Raw genomic sequence first — 25,103 nt, forward strand, 5'->3', positions numbered from 1 at the left:
CAAAACAAAACAAAAAAACCCGCTCATGCTACAGATTAGAAAACAGAGGCTTACAAAGTTGAAAGGGCCCATAGAGGAGCTCACATATGGCAAATGCTACAACTGGGGACTGGCCGTGTGATTTCTTATCCGGTTTCAGATAGACAACAATATTTTTGATGCTCTTCCCTGGCACCTATCCTACCTTTCCATGATGTTATGATCTTTTTGGTCACAGAGTGAGACCCTCCCCGCTGAAGAAGGAGAAAAGAAGGAGGACACAGAAGTGCAAGGTGCTACAGCACACAGCCCCCTCTCTACGCAACTCTCAGACCCTGATGAATTCACAGGCCTTGAGACATCCATCCTCCTACAGCACGGAGACACCGTCCTTCACATCAGTGAGGAAAATGGCATGGAGAACCCCCTGCTGTCCAGCCAGTTCACTTTTACGCCCACTGAGCTGGGGGAGACTGATGTAGACCTAGATGAGTCTCATGTTTAATTCTGGATCTTGTAAGAGTGGCAGGTGTAGACGAGATGTGGGAGGGATCGCTTTGCTCAAAGGTGACTACTTTTGCTCAGAAAAGATGAAGACACAGCACTTTACATCCAACGGGTGACACAAATCTCAGTAGATTTTGCTGCTAATGCGCACATTGTTTCATAAACACCTTTAAAAAATCAATGGCTAAGATAATTTGGTTGTGTGAAGACCATAAAAACCAGGGAAGAATAAGAGGAAAGAGCCATTTCACTGCACATTGTTTATGATTCAAAAAGCCTTGAGCAGTTAAAAATATATACTATTATGGAGCTGCTTACCTAGGAATATTAACAAATAATATGTTCTAAAAAGAGAATGCAATTTTTGAGATTACTCACATTATACATCTCATGCAAATGTTTATTTTTATAGTTTCAAAAATATTAAATCAGGTGGCTGTATGCATAGCAATTTACATAAAAATAATAAGTAAGGAAAATATTAGTTTGAGGAGACTAAATAATAAATAAGCCTGCAGCCACTTTTGCTTTGACCAACAATACAGCCATTTACAAAAAGAAAATACTATTTTTAAAGCTGTGGATTTTTCAATATTTATTTTTCAACCGTCATTTACCTTGCATGTTGTAAATCAAAATGCTAATGCCCTAAGATCGTTCCATTTCATAATCATGTTAGAGAGAAAATATTCTAAAAATTACCACACAATTTTGAATTAAGAACCTAAACAGCCTATACTATAATGAAAACTAAATGTAAATATTCTAGCTGGAAATGTATGGTATTCCTACTTCTAGCCATTACCACATCAATGCCAAGATGAGGAGATATTGGGAAATGTGATTCCAGTATCCTGTGCCTGCCCTCGAGGGTATATTTTTAGATATTGAGGTTATTGTTGTTAGAATTGGTTTGGTAAAATAACTTTTTCTCAGTGTTAACCATATTCTTATGATCCTTTAGACATCTATGTTTATGAGGAGAAATGATAAAGTGAGCAATCTCTTCATAGGCACAGTCGGTTTGTGTACTTTAACCTGAAGTTCAGTTACTTCAAGAAGAGCATAAAACTTAGAAAACTTGTGAGGCCATATCCAGTGTGTTACTGATCCTGCAGTAGGGCTTGGCATCATATAGTTCAAAACTGAATTTCAAAATTTTAACAGTTTACATTAGAAAACTGTTACATAACTACTAAGCATATAAAAACTCATATATGTATGTAAATTGGTGCGTGTATGCACACACGTGTGTGTGTGCATCTTCTAGTCCTCCAACTGAAGTTATAGATTTTGATTACATGGCAGTGAATCGAAAATACATTCTGTATGCTTAAACTTTTAACTACGTTGGCTATGAAAAGTATGTTTATAGACAGACCTGCTAAACTCACCCAAATCACAAAGGAGGATTATTTTTTGTTGTTAAAATTCCTTATTAAATAGGCATTGCTTATGTTGTGATTTATACTTTCAAATATTATTTGGGGTTTTGTGTCCCATTTCCTAAGAGAATGAAAGACACCTGTGGGTTAAAGATAATGGACAAAATGAAAACTTTCACATCTAAAACTTCAGAAAACAGAGGTGGTAAACGGCCTCTTCAAAATTTTACAAAATTTTCAGATCATTTACTTGATGCTGAATTAATTCTCGAGTGCAGAAATATATGTATAAGGTGGCTTTATGATTCTTTCTAAGCTGATATATTTTGCCTGTTAAAAATTATGCTGCTCAATTAGTGTTAGAGGCCTTACGTTTGGTAATTACAAGTGTCTGGGCTGTATGAGTCTCTATATGTGTGCACTTTGTTCCAGCTTTTTGGTTCTCGATTCAAATTCTCTATGTATAATCGTATCAAATATTTAAAAAGTAAAGGAGTCAAAAAAGACTTGAAAAAATGACAAGAATTCTAAATACCTTTATATATATTTAAAAAGTATTGGGCTGTTTTGAACACGATTATACTGGCATGTCTGCGTTTCAGCCCGACTCCTTCATTCTAGTGGTACGGAAGTCTGTTGGAAACTTTTTAATAAGCTAAGTGTTGTTGTACCTTGCAAAAAAGCCTCCACTCTGAGAAACCGGGCCTTACAGAGTGGGAATGTTTTCAGACTGGGACTGCTGAGGTTTTGCAGATGTGTGCATCTGTTCCATTTAAGGTGCCCTTAAATGTGTTGAATGTAATGTGTTGAATGTTTCTGTGTAATTGATAAAGTATTTATATGTATGTGCATAAGATTGTCACAAGATGTATTCTCAGGAGTACTGTTACCTGGAGTTTGAAAGAATAACTATTTAAAAAAAAAACAGTTGGGGAAGATCAGAAAAAAGTTCAAGATAACACGTTTTTGTAATGTTCAAAACATTAGTGAGTATATGACTAAAAATTATTATATATGGTAAATACAGATTGGTAATACTAGATTATTTCTTAAGCTACGATGCTTAATGATATTTATCTTGTTTAAAGGAAAATCAAAACAGGCACCTACTTCCCATGTGTAAAACACTGGACTAAACCAAGAGGTTGCTTCTTCTGAAATTAACTTTGGAAAGACCTTGGAATAAAAATGTATCATCCATGACAGTGGGTGTAGATTTATACCACTCAGATTCAATTAAAGCAGTTCAAATCCTGGATACAGCATTTTCTATAGCAAAACATGTTACTTTCATTTTTCAGTATTTGCTGCTTTTTATAATTCTATTAGATAAGTTATTTGGTTTTTCCAAAAAGGAAACTGAGTTACTGAGTGCATTGGGACAAGTCACTGAGAACCATAGTGGCAAAAGGCATGAATGGGCAGGACAATGGTGGAGAAAAAAATGATGTGGTGTTTGGGGAGAGGGGGTCTGGTTAGGGCTTGTTGGCTAGGCTGGGAACAACTGGCTTGCTATTTCAAGCCTGCAAGAGAACATTAGGCAGGGTGACATCTCCCTTCTTTAGTACCTGTCCCTTTAGTCAATGAAGAACATTCTTCACTCTGCAGCCTAGCTGTAAGACGATATAAGATGAGAATAGGGTGTATATAGGGACCAAGAGGGAAAAAAAGGGTCATAAGTGGAGTTATAGTCCAAAATGCAAACTAAATACCCTTCCTCAAGTTATACAGGATACTTTATTAAGCCTCTGGAATTTGCTGCTATCACACTGAGTCATGCTGTTGCCCTGTGACCTCACACTTCAATTCCATGGCCTTGTCTTGGCAGTGAGTAGAAAGTCCCACTTCCTTGCTTACTTTAGTGGGTCTCAACTGCAGCATTTCAGAAACAAAGTTTGGTTTGACACTCAGGACAATAAAAACAAGGGCAGAATGTATTTGGAAAAGCTTAAGACAAATTTACTTCTATTATTTCAGGATCATTTAGCATTACAGATCAATGTACCTCCATGATATTTTTCAACAGTCACTGTGACTACAGGATGAAAATCCTTTATTAGCCATTTTATAGGTAAAAACAAAAGATTGATTACACAGCCAACTTCCCTTAGATGACTATGAAGTCTGTGATGAATACTGAATGACCAAAGAGCATGGAAAAAATGCATATGAATACTGAAACGTTTATGAAAGATATTTATGAAAGATATTAAGACCTCTGTGTTTGAATATGCACATATAATAAAATAAAGCTAAAAACATTTAAGATGCCTGATCAAGTTTCATTTCTCATTTTCAACATAGGGAATAGGTTAACTCATTCAGAAGTTTTCATTTTGGAACCCTCGGGAGTGCTTTGATGTCTCTTCTCAACCCCCAGTCTCCAGTTCTTCCCTCCAGCCCCAGATGAGCTCCGTTTTGCTTAAGCTTTCCACCCCTATCTTTCAAACTAAAGCAGAATGGATATATTGGGAAACAGGTACCCAGGTTTGATTTCTCTGCCCCGATTATGACCTGATGGAATGACCAGATTTCCCAAAAGGAATGTGAAGGAACTGGTTGCCCTCTAAACATGGCCAGGACCACCACGGGGTCCGAGTTACCACTTTCAATCAATTACAAAGTGCCCATTCCCTACCATCTAAGGTATGCTCTTGCTAAATCCTTTTTTTCCCCCCCTCACGGGATTCTCCCCCGCCCCCTTTTCCTGACCCAATGACCTTAGACACATTTGGCAGAGGAAAAGACATGCCTACTCTCTTCCAGATTGGGTCCGAACAGTAAATAAATGTATTACAATTTGTCAACGAACCTCCATAAAAAGGAAAAACAAAAGAAAAATGAATAAGGATGAGGGCCAGAAGCCAAGAAGGGGAGTGGTAATAACAATAATCACCACCATTTTGTACTGGGCACCCGAGGTCTCGCGCTGAACCCATTACCTGGATTCACCTATCTGATCCTCACAACAACCCTAAACGCTGGGTAGGGGTCCTAACAGATGAGAAAACGGAGACTGGGAGAAGTGACCACCGGGTTACCCAGTTAGTACCTAGAAGAGCGACGATTCCGCCCTAAATGTGACTCCTTCAGCTCCTAAGAAGAATTCAAGGAGAAAGCTATGAGAAGAAAGGATTTATTTGTTCTGTTGTTTTACAGGCAAGCACAAGCGCTGGAGAGGAGAGGACAGCAGCACAGGTGGAAACAATGGAGAAGCAAAAAGTGAAGTGAGGGCAAGAGCCGAGAAGAAAAGAACCCGGGGGATGTAAAGCAAAAAAAGATTTAGAAACTCTTCGAGTTCGGCGAGGGCTGGGAGACCTAAAATCTATTTCAAGAAAGAAAACGGAAGGAAAGAGGCAAGGGCCTGCAGGCGAGAGGCCCCACCTCTAAGCGCTCGGGCAGACAGCCCCTCCCCCGAGGGGAGGAGGGACTTCCTCCCTGCGGGCAGCTGCTTCCGGTGGAGTACGGAAGACGCTATCGGGAAGGGACTAAAACTGCGCAGCCAATCGGGGCGACACTTTCGTCTTACCGGAGGACTCGTGGGTAACTTGCTCTTGGGAACCAGCACCATGGCGTCTGGCTGCAAGATTGGCCCGTCCATCCTTAACAGCGATTTGGCCAATTTAGGGGCTGAGTGCCTCCGGATGCTGGACTCTGGGGCCGATTATTTGCACCTGGATGTAATGGACGGGTAACTCCGCGGGGCTCGGGTCAGGGTTGCCGCGCGGGGCGGGCTCGGCGCACCTTTATTGAGTGCCTTTTGGGTGCACGGCGTCCCTGTACCGCGGAGCGCCGCACTCTGAACGCGGTGCTGAAAAGGGGACTTGAGGTGGGAGTCCTGGAGGCCCTGGATGGAGCGAACCTGAGGCGGCAGCCTGGGCTGCGACCGCGTCCCAAACCCCACTTCCTCCCCTCCCCCCACGTAACGTGTGGCCCAAGCACTAGGACCTGGACGCAATTTTAAATCTCTTGGACGCGTCTCTCATTTTCAGTTAGAGAAACTGAGGCCCAAGGGGATAGGCATGACTTGCCCAAGCTCATATAGCTAGTTAGTGGCAAAGCTGGGGAGACAGACTTGTGTAACGATTAAGAGCTTGGTACCTGTAGTGAGATTACCCGAGTTCTGCCATTTGATGGATCACCTGGGACAAGCCACTTAACCTCATTGAGCTTCAGTTTCATTATGTGAAAAATGGGAGTAACAATAGAACCTACCGCTTAGGCAATTTTGGAAGATGAAATGAGCCAACATGTAAAGCATACAGTGCCTGGCGTATAGTAAGTTCTCAATAATTATTAGGTGTTGTGTCATTGTTCGAATTTTGATTTTCCTGTTTATTTTCTCTTCAGGCACCCTGCTCTTCAGGGAGGTCAGTTTTTTTGTAAGTAATTTTTAAGCACTGTAGTTATAGCACATAATCGATATTGTTCAGAGTCAGTATGATGCTAGTGTAAGTTGGCTGTAAAATGCAGAGTCTAACCTTGAGAAGACAGTAGGACTTTCAGGATTACACAACATTGTGACAGAGTTGCAAATTGTATTTTCTTGGGTTTGCCAAGTAGTTCCTTGAGCCCTGCTGATAACTGGCCTTAAAGCAGTAACAGCCATTACTTTGGGTTCCGGGTCAAAAAATAAATTTAAACAGGTAAAATTTCTGTGTGGCCTCGTGCAAATTTGCAAATTTGTTTTATTTACAAAAGATGATCAGTTACTTCCTGTTCTTTTTAATGTCACTCCTGTTACAAGAGTTTTGTCTTCCTCTGTTCTGTCTGGTTAAATCTGTTGTTTCTCTTTTATATCCGACTCAGTTGTCAGTAAGTATCCCAACTGATGATGGCAAAGTCTTTACTTTAGAGTACTAAGCATTCTAGGCTAAGTGTGTAAGATTGGTAAGTATTACCTCGCACGAAAGCTTGATTTTTATTGTGTTATATACATAATTCATATTCATAGTTATGTACACGTACATAATTTTTGGAAAGCTCTGAACTTTCACAGGTAACTGGAGGGTGTACCTCAAAGATGGGTAGGTACATTTTCATGTCTGGGATACAGATTTTGTGTCTGAGACGCCTACCTCAGGATAGAACAGGCTACATGTGTACGTGTGTAGTCTGTTTAACACAGAAAGCAATTTGGTGTTTTAAGTAAGTCTTGGGCCATATTTGAGTAACTGAATGGAGAAGATAATTTTTTCAGTGCACAAATGAGGAATATTAATGATAACAGTAGTAGCTAATATTTTTGAGCATGTAAGTGTTTTCAATGTTCTTTGTGAATTAACTCACATAACCTTATGAGGTTGGTGCTGTTGTTGTCACCAGCATTTGACAGTGGGGAAATAGACACAAAGGGGTTAAGTCACCTGTCTGAGGTCTTCTAGTTAGGAAATGGTGGAGCCAGGATTAGAAGGCTGCAACAGCTTGTGTGGTTTCAGAAGTTAAATGTCTTCTGTGGGTTCTGGGCTTATCGGGAAGGATTAAGACATTCTCTGTCCACAAAGAATAACTAATAATTTATACAATTACTTTTGTTATCTATTTTCCCATCTCTCCTGCTGTACTGTAAGCTCCCTGAAAGTAGGGTGTCTTTGGCTCACCTCTGAATTCTCTGCAGGTGAAGCACGGTGACAGGCTTAGTTATAATTGGTTGAATGAATGATTGGCTCTGTCATAAAGAGAGGGATGTCTGATGAAACACATTGTCCCCCCCCAGCCCAGTGGCAGACCCTGAGCTTATTAAGATACACATATTTGTTTTTTATTGGCTCCTTTCCCCCTTTGCCAAGTAACATCTTGGTTTGACAAAATTAAATTCTCCAAACACCATTTTAAAACCTTTCTCTTTTAATCTTCACAACGTTTTGAGCTCAGAGGTATTTTGATCCGCTTTTGTAAAGGAGGAAACATTTAGGGAGTTTCAACCTCTTCCTGATGTCCCACCAGAAGAGGCAAAGCTAGCTGAGCCACATTGTTTCCTAGGCCAGGTGTGTGAAAGTGGGGGCCAGCCTCAACTTACCTTCTCTTCAGGTACGGCCTCTATGCTGTTCTTTTTCCTGGTCCCTTTAAAAATCTCTAGTATTCTAGTTTGGATGCACCTGTTGTTTCCCCTTTTCCCCTAAGGTCCCCGATTTTTCTCCTGATTAAAACAATGTCTTCATCTTGAAGGTCAGGAACGAGTTTTGGGAATACTGTGGGGGGTGGTGCACTAGTATGGTTGGATATTTGAAAAAAAAGGACAAATGAATTCGCTGGAAAAGAACATTGGAAAGCATATAAACCTGCCATGACAGGACAGTGATCAGAAATGTGCTGTTAGTCCTAAGTGTAGGAACAGAGTAAATATGCAATTTTTTTTTTTAAAGTCTGTTTCTAACGTTTATTTTTGAGACAGAAACAGAGCATGAACGGGGGAGGGGCAGAGAGCGAGAGGGAGACACAGAATCTGAAACAGGCTCCAGGCTCTGAGCTGTCAGCACAGGGCCTGACGTGGGACTCAAACTCATGGACTGCGAGATCATGACCTGAGCCGAAGTCAGCCGCATAACCAACTGAGCCACCCAGGCGCCCCGCAAATATGCAATTTCTAAATTAGTTACCAGGATTTAAAACTGGGGAGATTTCACATGAGTACTAGATTGCTGACTTTTGAAAAACATCCAAAGATTTGCTAACGCTTGTTCCACAGCCTCATGAGGCCACAATGGGCTGGAGCTGAATGGCAGCCACCACTATTAACCAGGCTAGATGTTCTTCAATTGTCTTCTGTCTCCATCTGCCCTATATTGCTCCTCTGTGTTTTTTGCCAGCCCTTGGAAACATGAGATTGTGTTTTCTGATTCACAGGGAATGTTTTCTCGTTACAGACTTGCTCCATTTAATTTTTTTTTTTTAATTTTAATGCTTTTATTTATTTTTGAGAGCCAGAAAGAGACAGAGTGCCATCAGGGGAGGGACACACAGAGAGGGAGACACAGAATCTAACACAGGCTGCAGGCTCTGAGCTGTCAGCACATAGCCTGACGTGGGGCTTGAACCCATGAACCACGAGATCATGACCTGAGCAGAAGTCGGATGCCCAACTGACTGAGCCACCCAGGCACCCCAACAGTCTTGCTCCATTTTAGATCAACTTTAATCCTCCGTTTACCATCTTTATCTTGGAAGATCTGGTAAAGGTTTTATCTCTCTGAAATTGATTGTATGACAATTGGAAACAGAGCTTCAGGTTGATGAGAGAAGATGATGAGAGGTAAAATAATTATATACCTGTGCTGTAAACAATTATAGCTTAATCTCACTAAGTCTCTGGGGAAAAGGGATACTTTTTTATTGTATTTTATTTTTTGCAGACTGCAGAAAGTACCTTTAATAGGACAAAGAAAAAGACAGAATAATACAATGGTGAAGCCGACTGCTTTGATGAAATTTCTCTTAGAGTGAAATAATGTATTTTCCAAGCTGGTCTGATAAGAACTCCCAAGGCATTGGCGTGCCTGGGTGGCTCAGTCAGTTAAGCATCTGAATGTTGGTTTCGGCTCAGGTCATGATCTCTTGGTTTGTGGTACTGAGCCCCGCGTCTGGCTGTGCCCTGACAGCGTGGAACCTCCTGCTTAGGATTCTCTTTCTCCTTCTCTCTGTCCTTCCCCTGTGTGCATGCACTCTTGCTCTCTCTCTCTCTCTGTCTCTCTCTCTCTCTCTGTCTCTCTCTCTCTCTCTCAAAATAAACATAAAGACCTCCCAGGGCATTTGTTGAGAATTCAGATTCCCAGGTCTTCTTTAGTGTCATAGGGTTGGCATAGAGCCTGTAAGTCCTTTTGTGACACGTGGTCCCAAGGTTACTGTTGCCTGGCAAATTTAGGACCCCTTCACTTCATGCTTGGGTTTGTTGCCTTTTTCTGTTTCAGCTTAACCATAAACCTTTGGTTTCTTGTCATGGTATCAGTACCTTTCTGTTCTTCTAGTGTTCGTGGTGAGCCTAGAGCACTGTAGTACAATTAGTCATGCAGCTGGGGGAGTCAGTAGTGTTACATGATATGCTTCTGTTTCCCAGTGAAGTAAAAAGTATATTTATTCTGTTCTCCTGTTTTCTCAAGAGGTATGTGTTTCTTATGTCTGTTTTAATTATAAAGGCAACCTAAGGTTGAGCAACAAAAGTACTCTAAGGCCATGCAGCAAATTAAAAGAACAGTGAACAAAATCCAGATTTTCATTCCAGAGCTGTATGATACCCAGTAAGCCTCCCTGTCTGCTTATCTGACCCTCGCCTCTGAGTTCCAGGTGAACGTAACGAGCATCTTACCCATGCCCCTGGCAGTCATTGCTCTGAAGTGAAACGGTGGAATGATTTCTAGATACTAGAGACCCTACCTTCAAGGACCAAAGTGTTTGCAAGTGTCCGTACCTGTCCACCTTACCTGGTCCCTCTCAGATGTGTGCTGAATCCTGACTCGTCTCACCTCCCCTGGACTTTGTTTTTTTGTCGTTATCAGTGGAGGGACAGATGAGCGTAATAGGTAAGAGCCTGGACTTTGGAGCCAAGTTGCCGGTGTTTAATGCCTGCTTGTGGCACTTCACGGGCTGTGTGACCTTGAGGCGCTCTTCCTTGTCTGTAATATATGGATTATAGGAGTACCTGCACCATAGAGTTGTGAGGTTTTAATGAGTTAGTATATGGAACGTGTTTAGAATGGTGCCTGGTCTGTGTAAGTTTTAATTTTTTTATTAGCATTCATTGGTCTGCCATCTAAGCTTAAGGTCTTAACCATGGTTTTTCTCTTTTGAGCTCCTCACATCTAATGAGTTCACAAGTCCTGTCACGCGTTATCTGTCGTCCTTTCCATTCTCATTGTTCCTTGCCCAGGCTGTCTTCCCACTTTATTTCCACTTTATTTTTTATTTTCTCATTGCTTTGTGATTTTTTTTTTTTTTTTTTTTTTTTTTTAAGTAATGTCTGCTATGGGCCTTGAACTCACAACTTCGAGATCAAGAGTGACACACTCTACCAAATGGGCCTGCTTGTTTCTTGCTTTAAAACCTCACTTCATATTTACAGCAGGATAGAGTCCAAACACTGAGCCAGGCATTTGATACCCTTGATGTGACATATTCTGCCTCCTGTTCTTTTCACCCTCACCAAGCTGAAGAGCACCACCTCTCCCCCACTTTCAACATAAGTTGCTTATTTTTGCCTTTGCTTCATTTCTTTTCCCATCTTTACAAATTCTTTGTTCTCTAAATCTCGTGATCTTCCCTTCTTTTAAAGTGCCATACTGCTTGCCTCATTTGGCCCACTTGTGGCTTTACTTTTTCTTGCTATCCTCATACAGGGTAATATCTACTACCTTTAACCAACAAAGCCCCGAGTTCAGTGACTTAATGTTATAAAGTTCAGTTATTCACGTAACAGTTCAGCTTGAATGTCCTTCCATGAAGAATTTCAGGGACGTCGTCTCCTTCCATCCTGTGACTCTGCCAGCCCTTAATGGCTTCTCTATTGGCAAAAGGGTGAAGTGAGGGCAAAAAAGGAATACCGCTTAAGCTCCTGGCCCTGCAGTGACACACATCACTGAAATTCACAGGCCTTTGGGGAGAACCAGCTGCACGGGCCACCTGGAGGTCAAGGGAGTCGGCTCTCCCCAACAAATACAGCAGCACGGCCAGGGATTCCGTTGGGTGTTAGCCATTTCTCGCCAATGAGATTATAAACTTTTCTAGGGTAAGCAGGAACTCCCATATCATGGTACTTGCATAGAGGGGGTTTTGTTACATATTGAAATGGGCTAGTGATAGAACAGAAGGACAAGCGAGTAGGTCAGTGGCATGAAGTACTTTGGGGTCAGATGTCAGGAAGACTTACTCTGAATCCTGCCTCTGCAAATTATTAACAGGGTGACTTAAGGAAGTTATTTTTTCTGTGTTCTTCAGATGGGGCTATAACAGCATCTACTTCATAAGGCTGATGAGAAGATGAAGTACAACACCTGGCATGCTGGAAACCCTCAGTAATGGGTGGTTAAACTGATTTAGTGCCCACTGAATGAAGTGGATTAGAAGTGGCCACAGGCAGCCCATGACAGACTAGGATTTGAGAGACCCATGTCAGAGGCCAGAACTTCCTAACTAGTGTGTGACTTGGGCAAGTCATAAAACTTTTGGAGTTTGGATTTGGTTGTCTTTCCATTTTTACCTGTTAGATTACAAACGATGGAGTTAAATCTTGTGACACTGTCTGATTTTGTTGAAATATCAGGGAAATACTGCTTTGTAAAACTGAAATTACGGAGATATTTTTAGTATTTTTTAATACTGATGATGTTAAATACTACATGGAAAAATACTGCAATCACAGATGGTCCCATTTACCCCTATCAGAGTGCTTTTGAGAACAATACAGAAATTGAATTGAAAACATTTTCAGAGTAAGATTTTGTTTGTCTTATAGGCATTTTGTTCCCAACATCACCTTTGGGCACCCTGTGGTAGAAAGCCTCCGAAAGCAGCTAGGCCAGGACCCTTTCTTTGGTAAGTGGGTGTTACGCTGTCTGACGCTGGATGTGTTGCTCAAGTAGATGATTGATCTCTCAACCTCCAATTTCATCTGGAACCCCCAACCCCCACCCCGTGCTGGGTCTTCACTGGCTGCTTGTAATAAGCCAAACTCTTTCTTGCTTCAGGGCCTTGGCACTTTAGCTGATCTCTTTGCCTAGAAAACTGTTCACTTGGCTGGCTCTGCTTTATCTTTTGGCCCTGAATTACTGGCATTTCCTCAGGGAGAAGCCTTTCTAAGCACCCCATCCTAAATTAACCTTTATCCAGTTATCAGACCACCTTCCGTATTTTCTTTTTCAAACTTCCTTCAGTCAGATTACTTTTGTCCTTTACAGGAGGGATTTAATCCACTTTGTTTTACTGTGGTTTTCGTAGAGCTAAGCATAAACACAAGATTGGGGTTTAGTGTAATTGTTAATTCTCGTGAACGTGAATTCAGTCCACATGTTGTTACTGCTCTTTTAAGCTAAGTTAGCAACGGCTTGAAGCTGACAAATGTCTCGTACGTAAGAAGTTGAACAAATTTTTATAAATAATGTTCTTAAGTACCTTGGAATTTAGTAAAACTTAGGTATTTTTTATTGGCATATTGTGGGCCGATTTTGAGAAGAATTCTAGTTGTGCTGTCCCATGTGGTTGTCCCTACCCACATGTAGCTATTTAAAGTTAGTTCAGGTTAATAAAATGAAAGATGAAGCTTCTCAGTGGCATTAACCAACCATATTGCGAGCTCTCAGTAGCCACATGAGTCTAGTGACTGTTGTACAGTGCCATTCTGGAACATTGCCCTCGTTGTAGGAAGTTCTCTCGGTCAGAGCTTCTTCATAGGATCCATCTACTTTGCACATAAGAAAGGGTGCGTTATCACGTAATTTATGTGGCATGAGGGAAACCATGTTCCAGCAGCTTGTTCACCATTTTGAAATTTTCGAATAATGGAACGTAATCCTCTGATGATCTGGACTTTTTTATTACATTTTAGAAAATGAATTTTCCAAAATAAATTTGTTCTTATGAATATCAGGTGAATGAAATAAGTAGCCATGTTTGCCCCCACCGTGCTGTGGCCACAGAGTCCTCTGCATCTGGCTTTGTATGAATTTAAAAGAAGTTGGTTTTTTTTCTTTTTTTTTCTTTTACTTGGATTCCTCGCATCACTTCTCATTGCTATTTGTGTCTCCTACATTTGTGCCTCTCGTATCAATCCTACTGCTACAACCACACACAGTCTGCTCTTTCTTTCTGTTTTTAGTTTATTTGCTAATAAACTTGCTACTAATCAGTCTGTCTAGAAGTGGGTCTACAGTAAAGATGAACGGACTCCAAATGCTTTAATGTTTGGGTTTTGTGACTTTTGCTTTTTATATTAAGACATGTGTTTTTTTTTTGTTTGATTCCTGGATCTTGGTTGTTGGATAATTCATGTGTACATTCTAAGAAGTATTTCACAAGTTGCATGCATAACTGGTACAGTTCTGAACTGTTCAGTCTCAGTATTGAGTGGAAATAACCAGTAAGCAATCAAGTGATAGGGAAAAAGCTGTTATTTTTGTGCTTTGGTTTTGGGTGTTTTGTGTTTTGTTTTTGTTTTCTTTGCTCTCATCTAAATCTGCGGTCTTCACGTGTGGTCTGAAGACCCCAGGAATCTCTTGCGGGTGGAACATGAGGTGATGACTATTTTCATATTACAGCGTTATTTGTCATTATTTGTATGGATGGTACAAAAGCAATGGTGAGTTTGTCTGTTGGTTCCTTAGCCCGAATCAAAGCAATGCTATTGAACTATCCAAGTAGTTGTTAAATTATTCTTCACCACCATGTATTCATGGTACATATCGTTGAAGGTCAGTACAAATTATTAACTACAGTAAATCTGATGGTTGGGTGCATTTCTTTTCATGTTTTGTGTGCCAAAGCAGGAAGTACACATCAAGTACTTCCGCAGTATACTGCGTGATGATGGCTTTCTCAAGGAAAACGCACTTGCGCCACTGAGTTGTGAACTGAACTGGCTGCCTTTTTCACGAACACTTATCTTCACTGGAATGATAAACTGATAGATGAACTATGGTTATCAGAGTTCAGTATTTTACTGACATTTTCTTGAAAGTTAACTAAGTTAGCCTGTCATTTCAAGGAAGATACCTCATTAATTATTGTTTCCACTGATAAAATTAGAGCTTGCAAATGAAAATTTGAATTTTGAAGAAGTTGTATCTGCTTCTGTGAGCTTATTAGCTTTCTCCTGTTTACAGCTGTTGTGATAAAATCTGTGGTGTTGCGTAATTTCTGATAGCAAATAATAAAACGTGTCACTCTTTGGAAGTCCTATGTAATGCAGCAAACCAGTACTGCAGAGATCCATTCAAAGTGTACTAGGACAGGCCAGTGGCTTTTAGTTAACAAAGCTCAAAAAGCTCATTGGTAGAGTTTACAGATTCCACATTGCAGCTAACCTTTATTAAAGTCCCACTTGCTGAGTTCTGGGGTAGAAATAGAAGAATATCCACACTGGTCTAAAAAGGCTGTCAATGTACCCCTCCCTTTTCTGTGTACTTTTTTCCCTTCATATAAAACGACACGTTCCAACAGACTGAATGCAGAGCACATGTGAGAATATGGAGGTCTTCTGTTAAGCCAGACATTAATGACTTGCAAAAGTACAAAATAAGGTCACTCTTAAATTAACATGTGATAGATTTATTATTATTATTTTTAAATGAGTTCAGTAGACAGTTAAAAATTGCTTAGTTTGAATTTCTAAAACATTTTAAACAGTGTTAAATACAGTTCACATCAACATCGTTTTGGAGGTCCTCAGTAATTTTTAACAGTGTAAGCGGAGGCTGATGTTGGAACATCAGAGAACTGTGACCTCAGTATGTTACCTACAGGCAGATGACTCACTGAACTGGTCGCTCCCTGAACACTCTCCGTTGAGGGTTCCCAGTGGTGACCGCATGCTGGAGGTGGACTGGCATAGCAGTCTGTTAACGAAAGGAATGAGTAGATATTTTAAAGCAGATTGATTTTTTCCTTACTTACAACACAGAGGAAATAAGAAACACCAGATAGAGTTTGTCTTTTAAAAACAATGTTTTGGGGCACCTGGGTGGCTCGGTCGGTTAAGCATCCGACTTCGGCTCAGGTCACGATCTCGCGGTCTGTGAGTTCGAGCCCCGCGTCGGGCTCTGTGCTGACAGCTCAGAGCCTGGAGCCTGTTTCAGATTCTGTGTCTCCCTCTCTCTGTGACCCTCCCCCATTCATGCTCTGTCTCTCTCTGTCTCAAAAATAAATAAACGTTAAAAAAAAAAAAATTAAAAACAATGTTTTACCTATTAACATATGTTCTATTTTTGTCACTTTTGTTAGTTTAGAAATACAAACTTTAATCTCGGCTTTGTCAAGCAGTATTCCCTTTTCCTGATACTTTTCAAAGCCTTATTGGCATTTTATGGTCTTAGTTGAGTCTAGAATTCTAGACATTTTTTCTTTAATGTAGCTCAGCTGTATCAGAGGTATGCTTCCTCTAGCAAAAAACAGACAAACTCAAAACTCTTCTTAGCATATCTATCTGACCTAGGAGTATTTACTGTTTCCTTCTTGACAGCAATATTTCTTGATTTAACCACTTTTAAGCCACCCTCTTCTTGTTAAATGGTCTAATGTTTCAAGTCAAGAACCTTAAGAAGGCCACCCCCACTCTCCCTAACGGATCCCTGTGATCTGAGCTTTACAGTTAGGATGTGTGTCAGACCTGCAGTTACCATGTCCTTCCCTCGAGACCCGTCCCCCGTGGTGCAGTTTTCGGGCTCCCCTCCCCCTGCACATTGGCCTGCAGCAGCTCCCGCTGCCATAGCTGCAGAGCAGACCCAGAATCCTGCCGCTGCTTGCCAGTTTCAATCACTGCCAACGTCGTTTCTTCCTGGGTGACTACCGTGGCTTTCCAGCTTAGATCTTGTCACCTCTCTGCTCAGAATCCCACAGTGCTCCCCCTGCCCCCCCCCCCCCCCCCCCCCCCCGGTCTCGTTCAGAATAAAACCCAGTGGCCTGCAGAGCTCCAGGCTGTGGCCCCTCATCCCGTGCCCCTGTGATCCTCCCGCCCAGCCACGCTGGCCAAGCTACCAACCCAGTGTGTATTGTATTAACTTAGTTTCTTTATGGTCTGTCCCCACCCCCCACTAAGAATGTAATCCCCATAACAGCAGAGATTTTTATCTGTTTTTTATGCTCTGTCCCTGGGGCCTAGAATTCTTAATGATGCAGTAAGTGCTCCATAAGATATTATAGAATCACTTTATTTAGCTTTCTTATAAATGAGGAATGAAATCTGTATAGATAATAGGACTATTGAGAGTTTTTTTTAGACTAGCATTTCCTGGACCTAGGTTTCCTGAATTCTAGTCCTTTTCATATATACCATCATATGCCTTTTGTGGAAAACTGTGGTTTTTTGAGAAATGAGTTTAACTAAAACCTTATCTTCAAGTTAAAAGGAAGCTAGCAATACAGCAGTGTCATTATTTAAGAATTCTTTTAATGCCAAGTAGTTTATATCCAAAACAGCCAAAACTGCAGGGTGGCCTCCCCAGTATGGGGCAGGTATCTTCCTTTCAGTAGTATTCAGGAGATGTGTCTTTTCTTTCTAGATATGCACATGATGGTGTCCAGGCCGGAACAGTGGGTAAAACCAATGGCTGTAGCAGGAGCCAATCAATATACCTTTCATCTTGAGGCTACTGAGAACCCTGGGGCTTTGATAAAAGACATTCGGGAGAATGGGATGAAGGTGAGGGGCCAACAGTGACCATAACGTTTTAATACTCTTCACTCTTGGTGTGGACGTTTCATTAGAAGACAGGAAGTGATAGGCAGAGAAGACCAGACTTGAGCAGTTGTTTTTCAGCTGAGAAATCAGAGTTGAACTATAAGTTGTCTGTTAGACAGGATTTCTATGTTCCCCTAATGTTTTCTGAAAAGTACTGCCTTTTAGGAAGATTTACATTTGGGTAGCCTTGTTGACTCTTTTAAAAAATAGTTTGAATAACTTATGCATTCCATTTCTGTGTATATTCTACTCTTTAAGAATAGATATTTCTAGGGGTGCCTGGGTGGCTCAGTCGGTCAAGCATCTGACTTTGCCTTGGGTCATGTGCTCATGGTTCGGGGGTTCAGGCCCCGTGTCGCGCTCTGTGCTGACAGCTCAGAGCCTGGAGCCTGCTTTGGATTCTATGTCTGCCTCTCTCTGCCTCTCCCCTGCTAGCGCTCTCTCTCTAAAATAAATAAATATTAAAAATGAATTTTTAAACAATAGATATTTCTACTGGGTCTGACATGCCATATTAATATAATGTGGAAATAATTATTAATGTGATGTAGCAAATTTGTCTCTGTTATAGGTTGGCCTTGCCATCAAACCAGGAACTACAGTTGAGTATTTGGCACCATGGGCGAATCAGATAGATATGGCCTTGGTTATGACAGTGGAACCTGGGTTTGGAGGGCAGAAATTCATGGAAGATATGATGCCAAAGGTAAAGAAATATTTGGTTTTGGGGTGAGGCTTTTATAGTGTGTGCACATTCGGTAAGCCTGCATTGAGCCACTTGTGTATTTAGCCATGTCCTGTTCTGAAGATGGGGGGGGGGGGGATGCCTGCAGATAGCTGGAGTACGGTGTGATAAATGCTGTATGAGATTTAGCGTGGAAATCAGGAAAAATATCACATCTTAATCTTGAAATTTTCTGTCAAAGGCATTATCCCTGTAGCCTTTCGATCTCTTGGGAGATCTCTTTTCATTGAACATTGAGGGTTTTTTCTTTGTCTTGTTTGCATGAAGTGTATTCTCTGCAAAGCCATGACAAGTTCAGTGCCATTCCCCCAGAAGAATATGCCTTGCTTTTATGAAGCTGAATTTGTTTCAGTATATTAAAAAGGAAGGTATCCCTGATCATAATTTGTATTAGTAGAAAGTTAACTGTGTGGTGGGCACCTGGCCGTCTCAGTTGGAAGAGCATGCAACTCGTGGTCTCTGAGTTGTGAGTTCGAGCCCCATGTTGGATATAGAGACTACTTAAAATAAAGAAAGAAAAATAAAGTTATTGTGTGAGACACTTGGAATCCTGTTTTAGTGGCTAGTATTTGGCTATTTGATTTTTTATTTGGTTGTTTTTCCCCTTAGGAAATATCCACCTTAGGAATCACTTATTTCTTCGTGTATATCTAGGTTCATTGGTTGAGGACCCAGTTCCCGTCCTTGGACATAGAGGTCGATGGTGGAGTAGGTCCTGACACTATCCATAAATGTGCAGAGGTGAGATTGCTCTTCAGGCCACAGCTGAACTGGTCACAGGCCAGTTTCCTATCAAATTTAATGTCTAGGACATTGTCTTGTGCGCCAAACAGATTTCCTGTGTTTCCTAAATTGCCTTTCTTTCTGGGAAAGGTATTTTTTTGGTTCAAATGTAGAACAATGAGAAGAGCAGTAAGTGAATATTCTCAAATCACATAATCATTAAAAAGTAAGTCTCAGTTATCTCATTAATGCTGAAGGAAGTTATTTTTTAAAAAAGAACATGCTGAATGCCAGCCTTTGGGAGATCATTAAGTTCTAGGCCTTGGAGTAAGACATTTTTCCAAAATAGGGAAAGAAAATCTCTACCTGCTTATAAAGTGAAAAGATTGTGATTTTGTATAGCTTAGGTGTATTAGTTATTGGTTTGTCCCTTGTAAAAACTGACTGGAGCCATTTCTGATGTAAATTTTGGTCTGATTTCTGGGTAGCTGTGGTCCTCCTCTACATGAGGGGGGGATGAGTCTTCCCAAGTAGCCAGCTGAGCTGAGTTAATGAAGCCCTGAGCTTCCCAAGAGGGCACCAGCCTTCCTGTAACACTGCAGGTCATTGAAGTTTATGTGGCCTGTTTTTATTTAAGCAACATGGTCTGATCTGCACTTTAAGTTTTTTGTATAAATGCCACACTCTTCTGCTTGATACTTGTCAAAAGCCGTGGCCGTGAGATACTTCTGCAAGAGGAGCTGACCGGGTGATTAGTGAACATATGTCCTTTGACTACTTGTGGATTTCTTGTTACTGAACTGTGCTGTGCCTTTGGGCGTTTTTCCTGCTTACATTAAAACCATGTTAGGCTGTAACCCTACAAAACTAATTTTTTTTTACTTTTTTGGAAGGAATGTTTTTGGAGATGTACACTGTATCACAGAGTGACGGTGTCTCCTGGGAGGAATTTTCCTCCCTTCTGCTGTCTCTCCCAGTAGCCTCCTGCCACTTTGTTCCGGAAGTGGATCACGTGACAGATTGGGTTTCCCTCAAGTCAAATCCTGGGAGTGCAGAGCTAAATTTGGACTTCCCTTACTTGCTTTTTCTCTTTGATTTCTTTGTTTCCACATTTAAAAGTATATTGAATATCTTTTATAAGCCCTTCAAAGCCTTTCTGGAATGCAGTGAAGTAATACATGAAAAAGTGCTTCATTCTTTCTGACGTCAAAAGGAGAAATTATTTAATGTTGCTGTATTTTATAGTTTCACACTTTAGCAATAATGGTCTATCAATTCCTTCACAGTTGACCCTTGAACAACGTGGGTTTAAACTACCTGGGTCCATTTTTATGTGGATTTTGTTGTTGTTGTTATACTAATGTAATTGTATTTTTCTTACACTTTTCTTGTCTTTTTTTTTTTTTTATGTTTATTTTTGAGAGAGAGACAGAGTGCGAGCGGGGTAGGGGCAGAGAGATGGGGAGACACAGAATCTGAAGCGGGCTCCAGGCTCTGAGCTGTCAGCACAGAGTCCGACATGGGGCTCAAACTCACAAACTGTGAGATCCTGATCGGAGCTGAAGTCGGATGCTTACCCGACTGAGCCACCCAGGAACCCCAATTCCTTCTGCTTTTCTTAACACTCTTGTCTAACTTTATTGTAAGAATACAGTATGTAATACATGTACCAAATATGTGTGAATCAACTGTTTATGTTATTGGTATGGCTTCCGGTCAATAGAAGGGTTTTAGTAGTTAAATTTTGAGCGAGTCAAAAAGTTACTCACAGATTTTTGACTGCACATGGGGTTGGTACCCGTAACCCCTGCATTGTTCAAGGGTCAACTACAGAGTCCAAAGATTAAAAGATAATTTGTTTTTTAGTAGCCTTAGGGGCACTGGCATATTTTAGAAAAACTTTAATAAAGTTGAGGATTAAAAGATTTTTACATCTTTTTTTAAATATTAGCAAAGATTCAATGTCGTTTATTTAAAGGTGGTTATTAAAAAGCCAGTGATTTCTTAAATACATTTAAAAATCATTTTATGTTTTCATTTGTTAAGCATTTTATTTGTTCATGGAACTAGACTGTTTGAAGTCTGTTCATCTCAAGGTAGCTTTCGTGCATTTAAAGCACTGACGAATGCAAGGGTAGAAACTCTAGTCCAGAAATTGTTTTAAGCTTCTCTGCATCTTCCTTTGAAGGATAACCTGAGTGTTTACTTCTTCCAGGCAGGAGCTAACATGATTGTGTCTGGCAGTGCCATTATGAGGAGTGATGACCCCAGATCTGTGATCAACCTGTTAAGAAATGTTTGCTCAGAAGCTGCTCAGAAACGTTCTCTTGATCGATGAAACCGTGAGGAGTCCAGTGTTTATGCTCATGAAATCTTTCTCCTGGAAAACAAGAATATCGACTACCAAAACATACCACAGTTGAAGCAGGGCTGTTTCTCTGAGCGGCTGTTCATTCCAGTGACTAAAATCTATCCTGCAGAATGTTCCAAGAGGTTAGAAATTGGTGTGTATGTCTCCATTTTTAGTGATGGAATTTAAAGATTAGTGTGGTAAAATACCATTTTTACTGGGAGACTTGATTTTTATAAGACTAAAAATATGGCTGTATTAATAGGGTTATAAACAGAAATGTGTCTTAATGCCTACTGAAGGCATCCTAGCTACTATGAAAAAATATTTTTTTCTGCATTTTAAATCTTCTCGTTTCTTGGTTGTTTTTCCAAAGCAAAGGAAGTCCTTATGTTTTTCCTGTTTCATGTCATTTTTGATTTGTGTGTGTGTATGAGAGACAATATGAGTAGAATGGAAGTAATTTGCTTCTTAAACATCTGTTTTTTATTTTGTACCTTATATTTGATACATAAAAACTGCAAAAACAGTGTATGAAGCCCAGGGATTTCAGGTGGTCTAAAATACAAGTATAGATTTTTAAAAAATTATACAAATATAGATTTTATCAGGGCGTTTTTCCTTGTTAGCTTTGCTGGAGGGGCAGGTTACACAGTGATCCCCACCTTTTCGTAATCCTCCCCACCATTCTTAAGGACATGAAATAATGTGCTAGCTCTGAGCAGAAAGGAAAGGAAAGCCTCTGCTTGGAAGTGATATTGAATTGAATCTGGATTCTTCTCCTTTCCAGTGGTTTGACTTAGTAAATCAGATCAACCAGCCTCTTTGAGTATCTGTTAACTGATTTATACACTGAATGTAATTACAGTTACCATACGGTGTTGTGTTGAGCACTAAAAGAGATACTATGCTATACGTAAAGCTTCCACTACTAGTCCCAGAATTGTAGGATAGAATTGAGGATGCTCAATACAAAGTAGCTATCATTACAGAAGTTTATGTTTTATAGCCTTTAAAGTACTTTGATATAATTTCATTAAAACCACAAATCACTCTTCTGAGTGATGGGACAGGTATTTTTGTCCCCATTTAAAAAAGGAAGAGAGAAAAGCTCAGGAACAGGCTGGTACTATGGAAAGAATCCAGTAGGGCAGAGGATTTCTGGTTTTACTCTTTTTACAAATGGAGCCCTTGGGAGGTAGATTAGGCAAAGGTAGCCTCGTTTATTTAACCTTGTCTAATTTTACTCGGTAGCAGAACCAGATGGCTGAGGATATTCTGGACGTTATGGATTTTGACCCCAAGGATATATATTATATTAATCCAACAAAGACCAGGTAGGCTAAAAGATGATAAGGTAGAGTTAATCCATAAATATTTAAAGTTGTGTCCCAAATTATACTTTGACAACAAATATGTATCTGCCACTTGCAAATAGTCTTGATATATGGCAAGAAATAACAGGACCTAAACTTTAGGCTACTATGAGTTTTGAGAAATAAAAAGTTTGAAAAATAAGAACATTAACACTTCTGCATAGAATAGAGCTTGCTTGTTTTTTTCCTATACTACAGTGTAAAAATTTGTTTTTGACTTAGGAAAGGTTTGTGCCATGAACAGGTGCCGTTTAATCAAATCAGACAACACGAGGCATATAGAAATAACTTTAATTAAAAAACTTACATAGAAGATTATAATGTCAGACATGACAAAAAGATTTGAGCTTATTTGCCTAGACAACTTGGGTTTGTCTGGCTTTTGTTTTCTTTTTTAAAAATAAATGTACAGTAAAACTACAAGCAAAAATTTGTCAGTTTTGAATTTGAATTTTTTTCCTTCTTTAAAGGGACTAGTAGAATTCCCCATCCCTAACAAAAACTTGGTGTCAGTCCCCCAGACTAGGCCAGGTGGCCAGGATTGTCAGTTATATGGGGACTATAACTTGAATAACCTTTTTTTTTACATGAGAGAAAGCGATTCATAAATTGTCCTCAACTTTTATATAGAAAAAATTATGTAATAGCTTCAAGAAGTTTCTTTAATGTATACTCCTGTATTCAGTACTGAAGCACTATCCTTTAAAAAAATTTCTCACTCTAGCATACACATGAGAATAGATTGGATAGAGTAAGCTAATGGTAAGGAATGACCAAATTAACTAGAAATACAACATTTTTTACTTTCCTATTTGTTGCTCATTTTCACTTGGGGTCTTCTCTTCATGAGATACATAGGATAGGTAAAACTCAAGTTTTAAAATTAGACCAGTATTTAACTCTGCTTTGCTTGTCTTAATCCGTTAGGAGTGAATAGAAGATGATCTGAATTTAGTCCAACAGATAACAGTGATTTCAAATAAAGGCATATTGTGTTATCTGGTATAGAAATTTCCACATATAACTTCTATTGGTTAAACATGTTTAAAATCTCCATAATCACTGGGAACCTGTGCTTTACAGTGCAGCTTACATTCCATGGGATAATTCATCCATGCATTTCAAGTGGAGTGGTCACTGCCAGTGTTTTTTAAAACTACGTGTGTGTACATGTATGTATATATACTCTATACACACATATTTGTATATTCCCATATACAAAGGCATATATTTGAGGCAACTTTAATGAATTACCATAGAAATTACATAGAAATGTATAGGAAAAAGAGCGATCATTGATGCACAGGTGTTTCTGTGTGTGTACATATGTATGTGTGGGTATGAAGTCTTTTAAAAATTATTTACCCAGTAATACGATTTAACATCAGCTTGCAGCAGTTAATTTTCTGGTGCTTGTGATTTGCATCATAAACACAAACGACTAGCACTTGTCTGTAGGTGAAAAGCTAGTTATTCCTGTGGTTCAAGGAAAAAGAGACCTACCTTGCCTGTTTTAAAACAGCATAAAAGATTAATACATGCAGTACATGCTCTTACTCTGGGATTGTGGCTGAGGGGGTGGGGGATGGAGAACAGGGCTTATTTTTTCCTCCTGCTTTCCATTCAGTTACATACTTTTTTAACCTTTCCCTGTCACCTGTTTTTTTTAACATGAGTAAGTCCTAGACCAAAAGGTTTGCCTTCTTCCATTTCATCCGTCTGCCTTTTTGGATGGTGACCGTTTTCTGGTGCACTAGTACAGAAGACTTCTCCACGGAAAACGGGGCTTGAACTTTCACTATGATCCTTTTTTTCATCTTGACATAGTAAGGCTTCTGTGTCTTCATCCTTCAGCGGAAAAGTCCGTCGTTCCCACCACAAAGACTGAAAGAAAGCGAAAACCTTTTCAGTTAAGTTTCAACTAATTTGTTTAAAGTTCATGTATCCAATGTATCCAATAATCCTTAAATGTCAATTGTGTAATTATTGTTTGGTCCTTCAGCACGTCAATGTACACATTTTCATTTGGGCCTAAAGATCTAGCAACTCCAGTGGAACATACTGGCAATTGTTTAGAGACCTTTGGGAACTATCCTTTCACTTCACCCTCCCACAAAGAGGAAACGCCGCTATAAGGCACGGGTCTTCCTTATCAGCACAGGAGCGCTTTGGGAAAAGCCCCTTTAAAGGTGTTTGATCTACTTGAGTGTCTCCGTTTTCATCCCATAACTATCACAGACACCTACTGACTTTTCCTTCCCTGAGCTTTCTACGACTTGCCTATTAATTTTTATAGTTTCTGCTCTGTGTTCTAGATACAGTTCTTTTTCAACACCTACTTATGAAGAACAGTGCAAAAATTTATAGATGGTGTGTTAGAAATCATTCCCTGGGAGGTAAGAACTGGATCCACGGGGAGACAGGTAAAAATCTGTTATGAAGGGAAGAGAACTAGCTGACATTTGCTGTGTGCCAGGTGCTGTTCTCTCTAATCAGATTGGTGTCGTCATGAAACTTGGATAGAATCCCCATTTCCTAACAGATAAGTGAGTAGGTGGAGTTAGGTACTGACATGTTCTACAAAAAGATAAGGTGTGTATGATCAGTGACAGAACTAGAAAGTTGGCATACATATCCTCTGATTTGTACCCAGCAATTA

At 40.1% G+C, this 25,103-nt stretch overlaps 3 protein-coding genes across 26 annotated transcripts in view; 2 read left to right on the forward strand and 1 right to left on the reverse strand.

The window, feature by feature from the left end:
* The window catches only part of UNC80 (unc-80 homolog, NALCN channel complex subunit), a 223,804-nt gene extending 221,519 nt beyond the window's left edge, over positions 1 to 2,285 (forward strand). For all 3 annotated transcript variants that reach the window (XM_042953135.1, XM_042953134.1, XM_042953136.1), the window contains one exon: positions 218 to 2,285. In XM_042953135.1, coding sequence (XP_042809069.1) covers positions 218 to 484 — 267 coding nt within the window. In that variant the 3' untranslated portion in view covers positions 485 to 2,285. The remainder of the gene's footprint in view (positions 1 to 217) is intronic.
* Positions 2,286 to 5,062: 2,777 nt separating this feature from the next.
* RPE (ribulose-5-phosphate-3-epimerase) lies at positions 5,063 to 22,750 on the forward strand. Of its 14 annotated transcripts, none has more exons than XR_006205682.1 (8): positions 5,067 to 5,551; positions 6,222 to 6,253; positions 12,316 to 12,395; positions 17,072 to 17,211; positions 17,822 to 17,956; positions 18,650 to 18,736; positions 20,934 to 21,222; positions 22,323 to 22,750. XR_006205682.1 is itself a non-coding variant. In XM_042950010.1 (7 exons), exons 1-7 carry the CDS (start codon positions 5,441 to 5,443, stop codon positions 21,054 to 21,056), a joined length of 708 nt encoding a protein of 235 aa, XP_042805944.1. In that variant the 5' UTR covers positions 5,067 to 5,440; the 3' UTR covers positions 21,057 to 21,464. The 14 variants fall into 14 exon arrangements, 10 of the variants coding, with proteins under 10 accessions (XP_042805949.1, XP_042805944.1, XP_042805945.1 ...); XR_006205683.1 differs by having other exon boundaries at positions 22,326 to 22,750; XR_006205684.1 differs by having other exon boundaries at positions 20,934 to 21,211.
* The window catches only part of KANSL1L (KAT8 regulatory NSL complex subunit 1 like), a 134,043-nt gene continuing 131,661 nt past the window's right edge, over positions 22,722 to 25,103 (reverse strand). For all 9 annotated transcript variants that reach the window (XM_042950004.1, XM_042950003.1, XM_042950000.1 and 6 more), the window contains one exon: positions 22,722 to 24,328. In XM_042950004.1, coding sequence (XP_042805938.1) covers positions 24,098 to 24,328 — 231 coding nt within the window. In that variant the 3' untranslated portion in view covers positions 22,722 to 24,097. The remainder of the gene's footprint in view (positions 24,329 to 25,103) is intronic.

Source organism: Panthera leo, chromosome C1 (genome assembly GCF_018350215.1).
Source record: "Panthera leo isolate Ple1 chromosome C1, P.leo_Ple1_pat1.1, whole genome shotgun sequence".
NCBI classification, from domain to species: Eukaryota; Metazoa; Chordata; class Mammalia; order Carnivora; family Felidae; genus Panthera; species Panthera leo.